The sequence below is a fragment of the Amphibalanus amphitrite genome, unplaced genomic scaffold (genome assembly GCF_019059575.1).
Source record: "Amphibalanus amphitrite isolate SeventyFive unplaced genomic scaffold, NRLGWU_Aamphi_draft 000756F_arrow, whole genome shotgun sequence".
NCBI lineage: Eukaryota > Metazoa > Arthropoda > Thecostraca > Balanomorpha > Balanidae > Amphibalanus > Amphibalanus amphitrite.
Genome location: NW_024882250.1, coordinates 212902 through 226647, shown reverse-complemented (window position 1 = coordinate 226647; position 13746 = coordinate 212902). Strand labels below are relative to the sequence as shown.

The 13746-nt window shown below is 52.0% G+C and overlaps 1 protein-coding gene across 3 annotated transcripts; it reads left to right on the top strand.

The window, feature by feature from the left end:
* Positions 1–2750: 2750 nt before the first annotated feature.
* LOC122365663 (BTB/POZ domain-containing protein 9-like) lies at positions 2751–13665 on the top strand. Of its 3 annotated transcripts, XM_043337072.1 has the most exons (12): positions 2752–2817; positions 5549–5599; positions 6586–6937; positions 7369–7599; positions 8695–8844; positions 9276–9528; positions 9660–9744; positions 10523–10642; positions 10906–11015; positions 11397–11586; positions 11878–12064; positions 12351–13665. In XM_043337072.1, the coding sequence occupies exons 3-12, from the start codon at positions 6605–6607 to the stop codon at positions 12579–12581; spliced, it is 1890 nt and encodes a 629-aa protein (XP_043193007.1). In that variant the 5' UTR covers positions 2752–2817; positions 5549–5599; positions 6586–6604; the 3' UTR covers positions 12582–13665. The 3 variants fall into 3 exon arrangements, with proteins under 3 accessions (XP_043193008.1, XP_043193007.1, XP_043193009.1); XM_043337073.1 differs by lacking the exon at positions 5549–5599 and having other exon boundaries at positions 2751–2817; XM_043337074.1 differs by lacking the exons at positions 2752–2817; positions 5549–5599 and adding an exon at positions 2889–2911.
* The last annotated feature ends 81 nt before the right edge of the window (positions 13666–13746 follow it).

The window sequence follows — 13746 nt, the reverse complement described above, 5'->3', positions numbered from 1 at the left end:
GTTTTTTGTCGAAAACTCAGAAATCATGACGTCACTAAAACCTCGATATCTCAACAATTTTCCGACCGATTTTTTTGAAACTTTGTCACAACAAACTTCAATCAATTCCCTACAGGTACCCAAAATTTGGCGCGCCTGCGGCGCGCCGTTTTTATGCTATGGCCCGGCGAAAAAAGTGGGGGCGTTTAACGCCCCCCCCCCCCCAGCAACTCGCGGGTTAAGTAATGAGTTTCAATAACTCTCGAGCAGAGTAAGCTTGCGAGAATGCCGTCATAATGTTTAGAAAGATTTGTCGAATCGAATGGTATACAATATATGCTCGTCCTACTTCGTGATCTGAATGGCTTTGAGTTTTAACCTAACCATCCTAATTTGACAGCTCTCTCCTCACTCGACGCGTCCAAGCACGATGAATTCGATGGTGAAAAAATGTTGGCTCTGCGAGCATTTTTAGCGAAGTTATTTACCAAAACCGGACTCCTTCACTGAGGCGTTTTGACCTGATCTCAGGCTGGTCACCAGCTGGCTGAAGATTTTAAAATTAATTGAGCATCAGACACTGCGCCTCGTAATGGCACAGTCGCTCGTTTTTTTTTTCTGCGAAGCTCTAGCTCAAATAGGGCGGAGTTAGCTAGGGCTGCTGGGTCGATGGATTTTCGGTGACTCCGACTCCGACTCGGACTCCAACTCTGGGCAAAGTTGTCGACTCCGACCGAGTCCGACTCAAAATTCGCATTGGCGAGGGCCGAGGGGACAACCTCTTTGGCCTAGAAGACCGAAGGTCCGGTGATGGCTGATAAAGTAGCCGAGACCGCCCGGACGGAAAGGATGTGTCCCAATGGTGGGTCTCCCTGCCAATCGTAATTCGTAGCTACCGGTCAAACGTTCAGCCCGGAAAGGGTGTAGTGTGCACCCCTTATGGAAAAGACCTCTCCCCCCGTTACTGGTGTAGATGTCTTATAGGGGCCCTTCACCTTGGTGTAGATAGTAGGGGAGAGTGGGGAAAGATGCCCAGGGTTTTGCTATGTCATATATTATTCGAAACTGACGATGGGAAAGCAAAAACTTGGAGTTTCAACGGAAGCCGACATCATTTTTCTCCAAAAATATCACACTTTCGTGCCTGAAATATTATAACTTTTTTTGCTATTAAGCATTTCCCTGAAGAAGTGAAAGGGGGCATCTTACCCCACAGGGTGGGAAAGACGCCCCCTGACGTTGGGAAAGATGCCCCCTGCACTATAAGTGACATAAATGGGCACGTGAATCGCCTGAACGAATCAGTAGTCCCTTCGAGCCTGCAGTAGACACCAAACGTCATCATAAGGGCCCTCAAAAGTTGTCGTAAGGGGCTTCAGAGGTCATCGTTAGGGCCATCATAGTCCAGCGCGGCCAAACAAGCCTCCGTGGTGGCGTTCGGAGACCACTGTGGGGCTCTTATAGGTCTTCATGATGCTTGAGGGCCCTCGAGCCCATCGTGGGGACCTCCGATGCCAGCGCGGCCCGTGGGGCCAACGTGGGAGCCCTCAAAGGATGTCGTGAGGGGCCCTGGAGCCAATAATGGGGCCCACAGAGGCCGTCGTGAGGGCTCTCAGAGTCAGATGCCGCCCAAAAAGTCGCTATGTGGGCCGAGAGACCGGCATGGGGAGCATCCGACCGTACTGGACTCTCAATAGTCCCAGATCGGCTTTTGTCTACATCACAAGTATTTAATAAATGATTTGACGGGCTGTTTGAAGGACAGCCTACGGATTTAGGGGGGCGTCTTTCCCCATCAGGACAGGGGGCATCTTACCCCAAGGTACCGAAGTAACATTAAATCAGTACAATTTGTTAGCCATAAAACTACACCCTGAAACAAACTGTTTGGGACACAGTACAGGCATGCTAATGCATCACGACTATAGCAAGGGACGCAAAAATTATTTACCTTCTCTAATATTTACAATGTTCGGACACCAAAATATTTTTTGAAAGCAGCAAATAAAAAATATGCAATCATCAGCCACCCGTTGCCCAACTGAGCTTCGCAATTTTTTGTGCAGTTAACAAGGCAGGCTTCCGCTTTACGCTAAGAACATTAATTTCCAGGTCCGATTCTTTGTTTCGCCGCTAGAGGGGGTGGGGCGTCTTTCCCACCCTGGGCATCTTACCCCACTCTCCCCTATGACCTCTGATCTATATGGCAGTAGCGGCGGAACACCCTCAAGCAAGGGGGGGGGGGGCACTGCCGACTTTTGGTCCCATTCTTTCCATGCAACGCCCATAGGGCTAATGCTAAAATGCCAAAATGAAAGGGGGCACGGTGCCCCGGTGCCCTCCCCGTTCCGCCGCCTATGCTATATGGTCATCTTGGACACACATTTTGAGGAAGGATACTAAAAGGTCTTTCCAAGAGCCAGTTAGCGGGAACGGTGGTCAAATGCACGGCAGTCAAAAGTAATTCATATTTCATGGAACCGTGTAAATCGAAAATATTCAATGCATGGTGAATGCTTTAGGGAAAATATCGAAAAGTCTTCAGAAATTTCCTGTGTTTCGCTGAAACGACAAAATTTGATGTGTAGCTGCAAAAATAGTTTCAGGGGCTAGCGTGTTCTGTTTGCCAGCTAAAAGCTATCTCCTGCTAGCGCAAGGAAATGCGCATTGTGATTGGAGGATTCATCAAGGTCGTACAACAGGCTGTCCTCAGTTCTGAAAACACCCTGCTTTCGGAACATTAATAGAACATGATGCTGGCGTCTGTCCATCAATGGGTGGAAAATTTGGGACGGGTAATTTAATTTTAGTTTAATTAATTTATGGTTGTTTCTGATTGTGAGTATAAACTGGCATTTACATTTTTGTTGTATGATATGACTATTCATTACTCCGTTTCCGTTTTCAATTTGAAATGGCTGCTAAGTGCTAGGCTTGTTTTTTGTTGCAGACAGAATACATGAATATTTTCTATTTTGGCTTACAATCCTGGTAACCTGCTGGTTATATGTGTAAATGGGATGACATTCTATTCCTTTCTATGACCATTCCTTTCCTTTTTGTAATACGAGGCCTGATCAAAAAGTATCCGACCCCATTGGTTTACTCGAAGGCCATTAGGCTCAGGTGTGTGGTACCCTGTGTGGATGATGCCTTAATCGTTGTGCACGTGCACACGTATTTTCAGCGTTTACGTCCAGCTCAGTCACTGGCCAGCGTTCCTTGTATGCACGTGCGTACTGCTCGGTCGTCGCATTTCCTCCCAGCGTCAAGATGACCGAAAGAAATGAGCAAAGATAACGCTTCAAATTTTGTCAGAAACTTGGGGAAACGCAGGCCGACACTATCAGAAAAGTTCAGCTGACATTCGGCGATGAAGCGATGGGCGTTACCCAAATCAAGTTCTGGTACAACCGCTTCAAGAACGGTCGAGGTTCAGTAGAGACCCAACTGGAAAAAATGCCTCCACTACGCTGAAGTTCTCGGCGGAGGTGATGCGCCGAAATTTCGGCGCAAGGGTTTATGCGCCGAAATTATTTTACCAAGCCATGCTTCATGCGCCAAAAATTTTCAAGGCTTACTGATGGCTGCAGGCTGTAGCCACGCACTTTTCGTCGAGGGGGGGGGGGGGCTGGCGTGTGTGTGTGGCTGTCTTCCAGTGACTACTGTCTACAGACGGTTGTTGGCACGGTCGACGGGATCGGGCAGACAATAGACATCAGCAGGCCATGCGGGACCGAGCACCAGCGTTCGCTATCACAAAATCTCCTGACTCACAAACTCACTGGCATGTTCCATAATGTAACCTTTATTTTGTTGCCCGGCTCTGATCAGCAGTAGTGCCCAACCGGTGACTGACGCCTGACGGGGCCTTCAACAGGCGTGGTGCAAGCACGGCCGATGGGATCGGGCAGATACCAGGCCACGCGGGACCTATTGCCAGCGTCCGCTCGCAAACCACACGCCGGAAATACAGGAATCACAACGGTCAATACGCACACGATAGCATACGTTATCTGAACTAGGGAATCCGACAATCCATAACCTCACTCTCGACCGGTGAACTGTTCCCGCCGTGGGAGAGTCACAATCAGGTTCACTGAACATGACTTAAATACCCTGAGACGAACACGAGACAAGATAAGTGATATTTAAGATGTTTAACTCCCGAAGACATTTAATCCTCGCCGGCCGAGGGGGGTTGGTGCCACCCTCCTGACGGTTTTTTCGCAATTTACGCCGAAGTACGCCGAAAATTTCGGCGCAAGCCGTCGATTTACGCCGAAGTACGCCGAAAATTTTCGGCGCAAACGCCCAACTACGCTCGAGTTCTCGACGAAAGCGTGCATTTTTTCCAGTCGGGAGTAGAGAGCGGCATGCGGCCTGGCAGGCCCTCGACGAGCAGAAATCCTGAAATTGGTGTTGACGACGGTGACGATCAGGGTGTTGTTCATCATGAGTATGCTCCAGAAGGTCAGACGATCAACAAACAATACTATCTGGAAGTTCTGCGTCATCACGGGACGCGGTGCGGCGTAAGAGACCGGCGTTGTGGGCGACGCAGGACTGGCAGCTTCACCATGACAAAGCGCCAGCCCACTCAGCCCATCTCGCACAGGAGTTTCTGGCCAAGCACGGCATCACGCAGGTGCGGCAGGCTCCACCCTCACCTGATATGGCCCCATGTGACTTCTGGCTGTTCCCCCAGTTGAAAATGCCGCTGAAAGGCACCAGATTTCAGGACACAGAGAGGATGAAGACGAATGCGACAATGGCCCTGTTGGCGATCGCGAAGAGTGACTTCTCACAGTGCTTCCAGCAATGGAAGGGCAACTGGGCTAAGCGTGTAGAGTCGCAAGGGGCGTACTTTGAGTGAGAATTCAGTTCGAACTCTGTAAGCATTCGCGTTTATTGTTTGGGGACAAAGGTCGGATACTTTTTGATCAGGCCTCGTATGCATGCTTTTTATGAGTTTTCTATTGCATTTCAATTTGCTTATTGCCTGTTAACTTGTGGCACTGATTGCAATGGCAGACGTGCCTGTATCCCAGACGACCAAACACGAAAATCAAGATGACCACTGGATTAGTGCTCTGAAAGCATTAAATTATCTTGGAAAACATTGTTTGTAAAGGCCTCCAAATGACCTACCATTCTTGTATTTCTTCAGAGTTGACACTTGACAGTTCTGAGAAATTCATTGAGAGTTGAGATCTATCACAGATCCATGATCCTGGATCAGCCTCCATAATTATTGATGAAAGTTAAATAAGCTTAAAGTTATGGTGTTTAGAATTGCTCTAGAACAGGGATCATGCAATCAATGCAGGAATAATTATAGTCATGCACTAGCCATGAGAACTTTTATAGGTACTTCATAATAATGCCAGTGACTATGACATATTTGGATACAGCAAGTGTAGAGGGTGGAATCTGAAAACAGGGCACATGAGGTGATTTGATCAAGGATTTTGAAATTGGCTTGACCTAGTCATATGACAATTAGCCTGCTAAAGGCATCCAGAGGAATATCCCAATGATCACATAACAAAATGTGCCCTGGTTTCAGATTCCACCATGTAGAGGCATTGGATGGCAGATACAGATGCTTTCTTATGAGGTATGTAATTTTTGTTTTGGTGTAATTTTGATGGGCCTTCACAGTTCACATACAGAACTCAGAAGTTAGGGAATCTATGTGCTTAAGTACTCCAATGATGCAGGCAGCATCATGGGATAGACTTAAGGCATTGGCATTGTTCGTTATTCTTATATATCATGCATACAAGTCAACATATTATGCATCATGCATCTTAAACATGCATCTCTCCTATGCATATACATTGACTGCTTGGGAATGCCTTTGCTCATCCATAATGCCCATCACTTTTCCTTATGTCCCATTGCCTTGTAGGGCCTCCCTCTGGAGACTCATGTCCCCCATGCATACTTGATCTTATGCTTGCCTGTGTCTGAGAATGGTGTTTAACTCTTTCTAGCATTTTTTTTTTTGCCATCCCATCCCATCCAGATATGTTGGGTGTGGTCATCTGGCACTTGGCAGCTGTAAGCACTCCAGCAGTCCAGTTTCACTGGCATTCAATTAGGAGGGCTTTTGACAATATCAGCTAGCATGCCAAGTTGGAAGGAATGTGCAATGTGCACCATTCCAAGTGCAAGGAATGCACCAGTGGGATGTTATTTTGGGTCATGTGTCTGATGTCCCCCTGTATTATTTTTGATATTGTTGGGACGAAGCTAATGGATGCAGCATTTCATAGAAACTGGTCAATGGATTAGGTTACATGAATTTCGTGTTAAACTGAGCCTGTCTCTCGGACTGAGCGTGCGTTTGGAGTGTGCGTTTGGTTTTTCGCGGGGAATTTCCACGATGAGGAATTCCGCACGAAAACCCGTTCGGGCATCGCGAAGCGCGAGGAATCCCGCGGGATCCCACGAAACGGGCTTGCCCGAACGGCCGTTTTTGTGAGATTTTTTTTTTTCGTCGGGGAACTTCCACGGGAAAAAAGGCACGTCTGAACGTACGGTGAGACTGTACGAACCCAGCTATTGAAGGTGACCCGCTGTGATTGCTGTCGTTCCCAGCTGGTGAGGCGGCGCGCCGATGAGTGACCAGCACCAGGGCCTGGTGGCGCCGGCGGCGGCGGCCGGCCGCGGCGCCAGCGAGGTGAACCACGTCAGCCAGCTGTCGCAGGACCTGGCGCACCTGTGCCGCTCGGAGGAGTTCTGCGATGTGGTGCTCTCCGTGGAGGGGCACCGGTTCAGCGCGCACCGCGCCGTGCTGGCCGCGCGCAGCGAGTACTTCCGGGCGCTGCTCTTCGGCGGAATGAAGGAGTCGCGCGAGAAGGAGGTGACGCTGACGGGCGCCGCCGTCGGACCGTTCCGGGTGCTCCTCCAGTACATCTACACCGGACAAATGTCACTCGTCGGACTCAAGGTACGGCGTGGGGCGTGGCAGCAGGGGACTGGTGATGGTCAAACTTTAATCATAGGAGAAATGTGGCAGAAATGTGATTCGGTACGATGCTTGATCCCAAGCACCGTATCCCAGCAAGCATCGTATCCCAGCAAGCATCATCAAGCATTGCTTGGTGATGAGCAACTCCCATTCATCCATTCATTCGTCCATGCATTCATCCATTCGTCGATACATTCGTTCGTTCGTTCATTCATTCATTCATTGAACGTTTCTTGCACGATTCATTCTTCAATTATGCTTATTGTCAGCATAGTTCAATAAAAAAGTCCTGATGTATTCTGGGCTAAATAGAAGCTAAAGCCAATGACCTGCCTGTTCTGATGGTAATGGTCAGGTGGTGACCACCACTGTATCAGCCTGTCTGTCTGACCTGACCTCTGATCCACCAGGAGGACACTGTTCTGGACATGCTGGGTCTGGCGCACCAGTACGGTTTCACTCAGCTGGAGGAGGCCGTCTCGCAGTATCTGGAGGCGGCCGTGCGGGCCGGTAATGTGTGCGTCATCTACGACATGGCCCGGCTGTACCGGCAGTCGGCGCTGCTCGACGTCTGCCAAAGCTTCATGGACAAGAACGCGGCCGCCGTGCTGCAGCACCCCAGCTTCTGCACAATGTCAGACGTGAGTGGAGCCCGCTCGATTGTGCTTGAGTTTTTACTTGTTCATTAATAAGTGTGCTTTTGTTGGAAGGTAGTTATCAGGAATTATGTGGTGACCATATAGGTAGATTAGAGTGAATCGGTCAAGGGAGCAGTTCTTACAGTATTATCAAAATGTAGAGCTCAGTGAAATATTTAGATGAAATATTTGGGTGCCATATGCCACCCAAACCGTTCAAGTCTTGGCGATGGAATGCCGATTCATAATTGCACCAGGATTATTTTAACATTCCATCTAGTCAGGGTTGGCATTTTTGCCGGCAAAAACTAGTTTATGCCATTTGCCGGTTTAAACCGGTTTTAACCGGCAAAAAGTGGCAAAAACTGGCAAAAACTAAGAAATATCACAATGCTATGCTTGGACATGAATTTGAACATGAAGCATTTTAAGGAGGATTCGGTGAAAGCTTTATGCTTTCAAACAGAAGTGACATTGACCATTGAAATGCTTCATAGCTCAAACATTTTCATGGGCTTTCCATAAGGAGCTAGTAAGATGCCTTTTGGGGTGACAAATGAGCCAGTGCAAGGGTGACTGGGTGAGTCCTGCACAATCAGAAGTGCGAAGGGGCATCTGCCACTGATATGCGCACGGCACCGCATGGCACCTTACTTACCGTGGCTGTCTTGCCCCACTCTCCCCTACATGGAAATACGTTCCGTTGTGGATGTCTACCGACATGCATAGACATTTTAAGCAGGGATAAGTAATGAGGCAGCTTTAGAATGTTTAGTGCATCTATATAACTACCAGAAATGCATTTGTACATTTCAAATCCATTCCTAACTAGAAAAGTTGTAGGTTTGGCCATCTGAGTTTTAGCCAGTTTTTGCCAGTTCTTACCACCAGGGTTTCTACCAGCCGGTTTAAACCGGTTAAAACCACTGGCAAAAACCAGTTTTTGCCACCCCTGCCAACCCTGCATCTAGTAGACCGTCAGAAATGGCGAAGAGGGACGTCTGTCTTACGCCCAATCCCAGCGCCTCGAGTCCTGCACGCCTGACGGTCGTCCGTCCATCTAACATTGCCCTAACTCCTCCCCTCCGCCGTCGACAGCAAGGCGTCCGGGAGGTGATCTCTCGCGACTCGTTCTGCGCCGCCGAGGTGGACATATTCCGGGCGGTGAGCCGGTGGACGGCCGCCAACCCGGAGCTGGACTCGGCGCAGCTGCTGGCCGCCGTCCGGCTGCCGCTCGTCAGCATGCAGGTCAGTGTCCGGCTAGAGGGCAGGTCAGAACCTATCTGTTCAGTATTTGGCGGCGTGGCAGGTCACTCTCAGGGTGGAAGGGGATATGTCAGTTAACGGCGATAGTGGTGTTATATGTGACAGCGTGACGTTATGTGTTGTATGTAGCGCTATAGTGACGTGACGACGGCGATTCTAGGCTGCTTGGGGGTGCTTGCGGAGACTGATGCTGAGGAAAGGTGTGTCTTTTGATTATCATTATAATGATGCTGTTTGTCATGCATTTTTGTATCCCTTCGTAACCTAACCGTTCCAGTCGTCCGTATCCCTATCCGTTTGTAACAGCACTTATAACTGAACCTGCCGTCCCCCTTTCCCGGACCTACTGAACCCCACTACCCCCACCAGTACCTGACCCTGCTGCCCCTCTGACCCCCCTCCCCCCGCGGCAGGACCTGGTGAACGTGGTGCGTCCCTCGGGCGTCATCAGTCCGGACGCCATCCTGGACGCCATTAAGACCAAGGTGGAGAGCCGGGACCGGGAGCTGCCGTACCGCGGCTGCCTGCTGCCCGATGAGAACGTGTGCACGCCGCGCCACGGCGCGCAGACGGTGCGCGGCGACATGCGCTCCTTCCTGCTAAACGGAGACACTAGCGCCTTCGACATGGAGCGCGGATTCACCCGGCACGCCATCGACGACGCCTGTGAGTGGACGTGAGGAGAGGAGGGGGGAGGGGGCGACGGCTTGGAGAGGTTTGGTTAAATTGTCTTTGGATATCAGCTAAATGCGTTACAATATATGCCAGTATTTGACAATCAATGACCTGTTTTCCAGGCTCTGACAACTGTATCGAGGTGCGGCTGGGGATGCCCTGTATCATCAACCACATCAAGATGCTCCTCTGGGACAAGGACATGAGGTAAATGCTCCTCTGGGGAAGGACATGAGGTGAGGGCTCCCTCATCTGTAACTTACGTCCTAATTTTACATTGTCCATGACTGTGACTATGTTTATAATCGTTAGGTGGATCAAGCTGCAGTGTTAGTCCCAATAAATGTTCATTATATCGCGTAATTTTGTCTAGGTATTTATCTTAACCTTCTGTGTAACTTCCCGCCATTATGTGTCAGCCGTGCGGTGCAGACCTTGAAAGTCGCTGGAAGCCTGTCGTCCCCCTCCCTCCACTGCGGTGACAGTTGTCTCAGTGTCTGCCAGATGATGGGCTGAGCTATTAAATCGCTCTAGGAAGCCCCGCCGTGTCCGCTCCTGTGTATGGCTGCCTCCAGCGCTGTCAGTAGGCTGCAGTGGATTCCGATCGGCGGCCGTGGTGGCACCTCCCCAGTCGACCTGTCCTGTACTGTCCGTACCGCTGAGTTGTCGACCGGTCCACTGCTCTTGTCCTGCCCGGACCGCAGCTGTTGTCCTACCCTGCCCTATGCGCTGCCGCCGGACGCTGTCGTTTTGTCCGTTCCGCTGTCCTGTTCCGTTCCCCAAGCTGCTTCCTGTGGCTACAAAGTATCGTCAGTTGTCCTCTGGTTAAATGGGACGCAGCAGCAGTGGCCCTCTACAGACCTATCCTTCCTTCCCACCTGTCTCTAACCCGCTCCCCCGCCGCCGTGCCGTCTCTGACCCCTCCCACGCCGCTGTTCTGACGGCCGCCCGTGGCCATGTCTCTGATGACGCTGCTGCTGCCCAGGTCGTACTCGTACTACGTCGAGGTGTCCATGGACGAGTGCGACTGGGTGCGGGTGGTGAACCACTCGCGCTACCACTGCCGCAGCTGGCAGACGCTCTACTTCCCGCCGCGCGTCGTACGGTGAGTCTGGGATGCTGAATGATGAGACTGTGAGTTGCTGGAGCTGGGACAAGTTGCAGCAGGGCGATAGTGAGATGCTTTTACTTTATGAGGTGACAGAAGTAATGGCTCACCCTATATTCTTCTCGAGATTCTAGTGATATTTTCATGTGGCGTGTGTGTAGTGCAGGACAGGCGTTTCATGTTTGTTTGCCCATTAATGCTGTGAACAGTTCAGCTCCAGTCGCTGACACTCCCGTTCCCGTCTGTCTGTGTTTGTTCAGCTCGATCCGCGTGGTGGGCACCAACAACACGGTCAACAAGATGTTCCACCTGGTCTCCCTGGAGGCGTCCTACTGCAGCCGGCCAGAGCCCACCGAGAACGGACTCATCGGTGAGTGATTGTTATGAACGGGTCCACTTAGAACGGACTCATCGGTAATACAGGGGGATGAAAGGGGACAGAGCTGGAGCCTACTGGGGTCAGAGAGGGGACTAAGGGGAAGAATAGACATGCATAGGTCCATTGAAACTGTGAGGCCACATAATAGGTTGCGGGCGACTGGTGGCGACGTTGCAGCCTGGTTTGTTCACAAGCAGCTGTGCGGGTACCATGACTGGGGGGATTAGACTGACCGTGTGTTTCTTGGTGATGCATCCTTAACACTAATGGGATTGATGTTATGATCTAACAGCGTATATTTTCATGTGACCGTGACCCTGTATTACCATTGAGCCCGCTCTGACCCCACCCCGACCTCCTCTGACCTCGCAGTTCCGCGTGAGAACGTGGCCACGCTGCAGCGCTCGGCCATGGTGATCGAGGGCGTGTCTCGGAGCCGGAACGCGCTGCTGAACGGTGACACGGACAAGTACGACTGGGACCACGGCTACACGTGTCACCAGCTGGGGAGCGGCAGCGTGGTCGTGCAGCTCGGGCAGCCCGTCCTCCTCGACTCCATGAGGTGAGGGAGCTGGGGGAGGAGAGGAGAGGAGAGGAGGGAGTGAATGCTGATATTGGTAAAGGGTGGCAGCTGAGAAGTGAGAGAATACCTATGGGTGCGACAAGGGGATGTCGATGTCGGGTAGATGCTTGCAAGTTCTTCGGAACCTTTCAGTAATATTTTTTTTAAAGACAGTCATATGCATTACGGGAGACAATGTACATATAGTGTTGAACGCAATATGCTCATAATTGTTTGTCAGACTTGGCCCGCGACTCCCCTACCCTCACTGTCCCTCCCCGCCGCCGCCAGAATGCTGCTCTGGGACTGCGACGACCGCACGTACGGCTACTACATCGAGGTGTCGACCAACCAGCGCGACTGGACCATCGTCTGCGACCGCTCGCGCTCGCACTGCCGCTCGTGGCAGGTGGTCACCTTCAAACGGCGCCCGGTCGTCTTCATACGCATCGTCGGCACCAGAAACTCGGCCAATGAGGTATGGAGGGGAGGAGGGGCTATCCTGACTAAGTAGAACGCCAGGTTGCGCTATTAATCATGCTATCCCGACTATGGTGAGCGTACTCGCAGGGATTGGCTGTGTCACTCGACTTGTGTGGTGCGGTACAGCCTACCATTCTAGGCAGCTGAATGCTTATGAGAAATGGTACGTCATTAATCGGAAGTCGACTGTGCTTGCTAATATGGTGATTTCTTCCCTGGGCTCCTGTGTGTCAATGCCAACCGAGCTGAGAACTAACCCCTCCCTCCCTGCCCCCCGTCAGGTGTTCCACTGCGTGCATTTCGAGTGTCCGGCGCAGTGCGAGGTGGAGCGGCACACGGACGACCCGCCGGTCCCGGAGGCCGCCGAGGACGAGCCCGAAGACGAGCAGGAGGGCGCCGCCGGCCCGCAGACGCCCGGGGCGGTCGGCGGCGAGCGGCGCTTCTCGTTCGAGCTCGAGCTGCCGGCGGAGGAGGCGGCCGCCGCGGTGTTCGGCGATCAGTGCGAGCCGTGAGCGGTGCCGTGACGGTCAGTGCGATCTGGGAAGGGCCGTAACGGCACATCGTGACGGTCAGTACGTGCCGTGATGGTCACTGCGGGCCGTGACGATGTTTCGTGACGGTCATCGGTAGCCGTGACGGTTAGTGCGAGCCGTGACGGTCGGTTTGATCTGTGATGAGCCGCCAGAAGAGGAGAGGAGCGCGGGGGGGGGGGGGTAGGAGGCGGCTCACTAGTCAGTAATACGGTACAACGCTGCGTCGGGGACACTGAGACCCGGGCGGCGGCGGCTCGGGTGGGCCTAACTATGCACGGCGGACCCGAATCGGCGCTACGTGTAGATCCGTTTTCATAATTATTTATTGGTTTGAGGGAGGCGGCGGTGGCTGGCGGAGGAGAGGTGCGGCGTGCGGAGTCTGGCGCCGAGCAGAGAGTACCTGGAGTAAGGTCGACCACACCCGGTCTCACTCAACCCTCTCCCCAGGCGAAGCCAGGAGGGAGGGTTCACCAGATGCATTATCATCGATATGGAGTGGCTGTAACACAACGAATAACTCGGCCCGCGGTAGGCGGGGCTGAAATTACCGAACCGGGTACATTATTTACATCCACGGAATTAAGGGACAGCTGGCCCCACCAAATGGTTCGCTGTTTTATAATGTGCTTCCAACAAAGCAGTAGTATCCCTGTTAGTGGCCTCTATTTCTCAGAGCCGTTGAGTCCGCTGTGAATGGCGGCTTCCTTGCTGTGAATGGCGGGCTGGCCGCTGTGACAGGAGCTTTACGCCGGCTCCTCAGTGCGCGGAGCTGCGGGCCGACCATCTAGTGTGAGGAGTGGTCGGTTATATTCTCATTCCCCTGCCCCGTCTGGGGCGGCAGCCTCAGTCGAGGTAACGGACGCTGTGCATGCAAACATCCCCAGTAGCCTGGCATGTTCGAGCTGCGGCGCGGTGTCAGTGTCCGCGACGCCGGCCGCGCGTTCAGTCCCAAATCCGCCCGTGAGCTTCTCTCATTCGTAAGACGCGTCTGGTGGCCGATTGTCCAGTCGCGTGTCACCTGTGCTCGTCAGTCTGGTAATAAAAACAACTCTAGCTGCTAAAACAGACGTTTGAACCGGGAGATTACGGGGTAGCGACGGCAGACGGGGAATCTGGGAGCGGATACGTTTCATGCTTATATAAC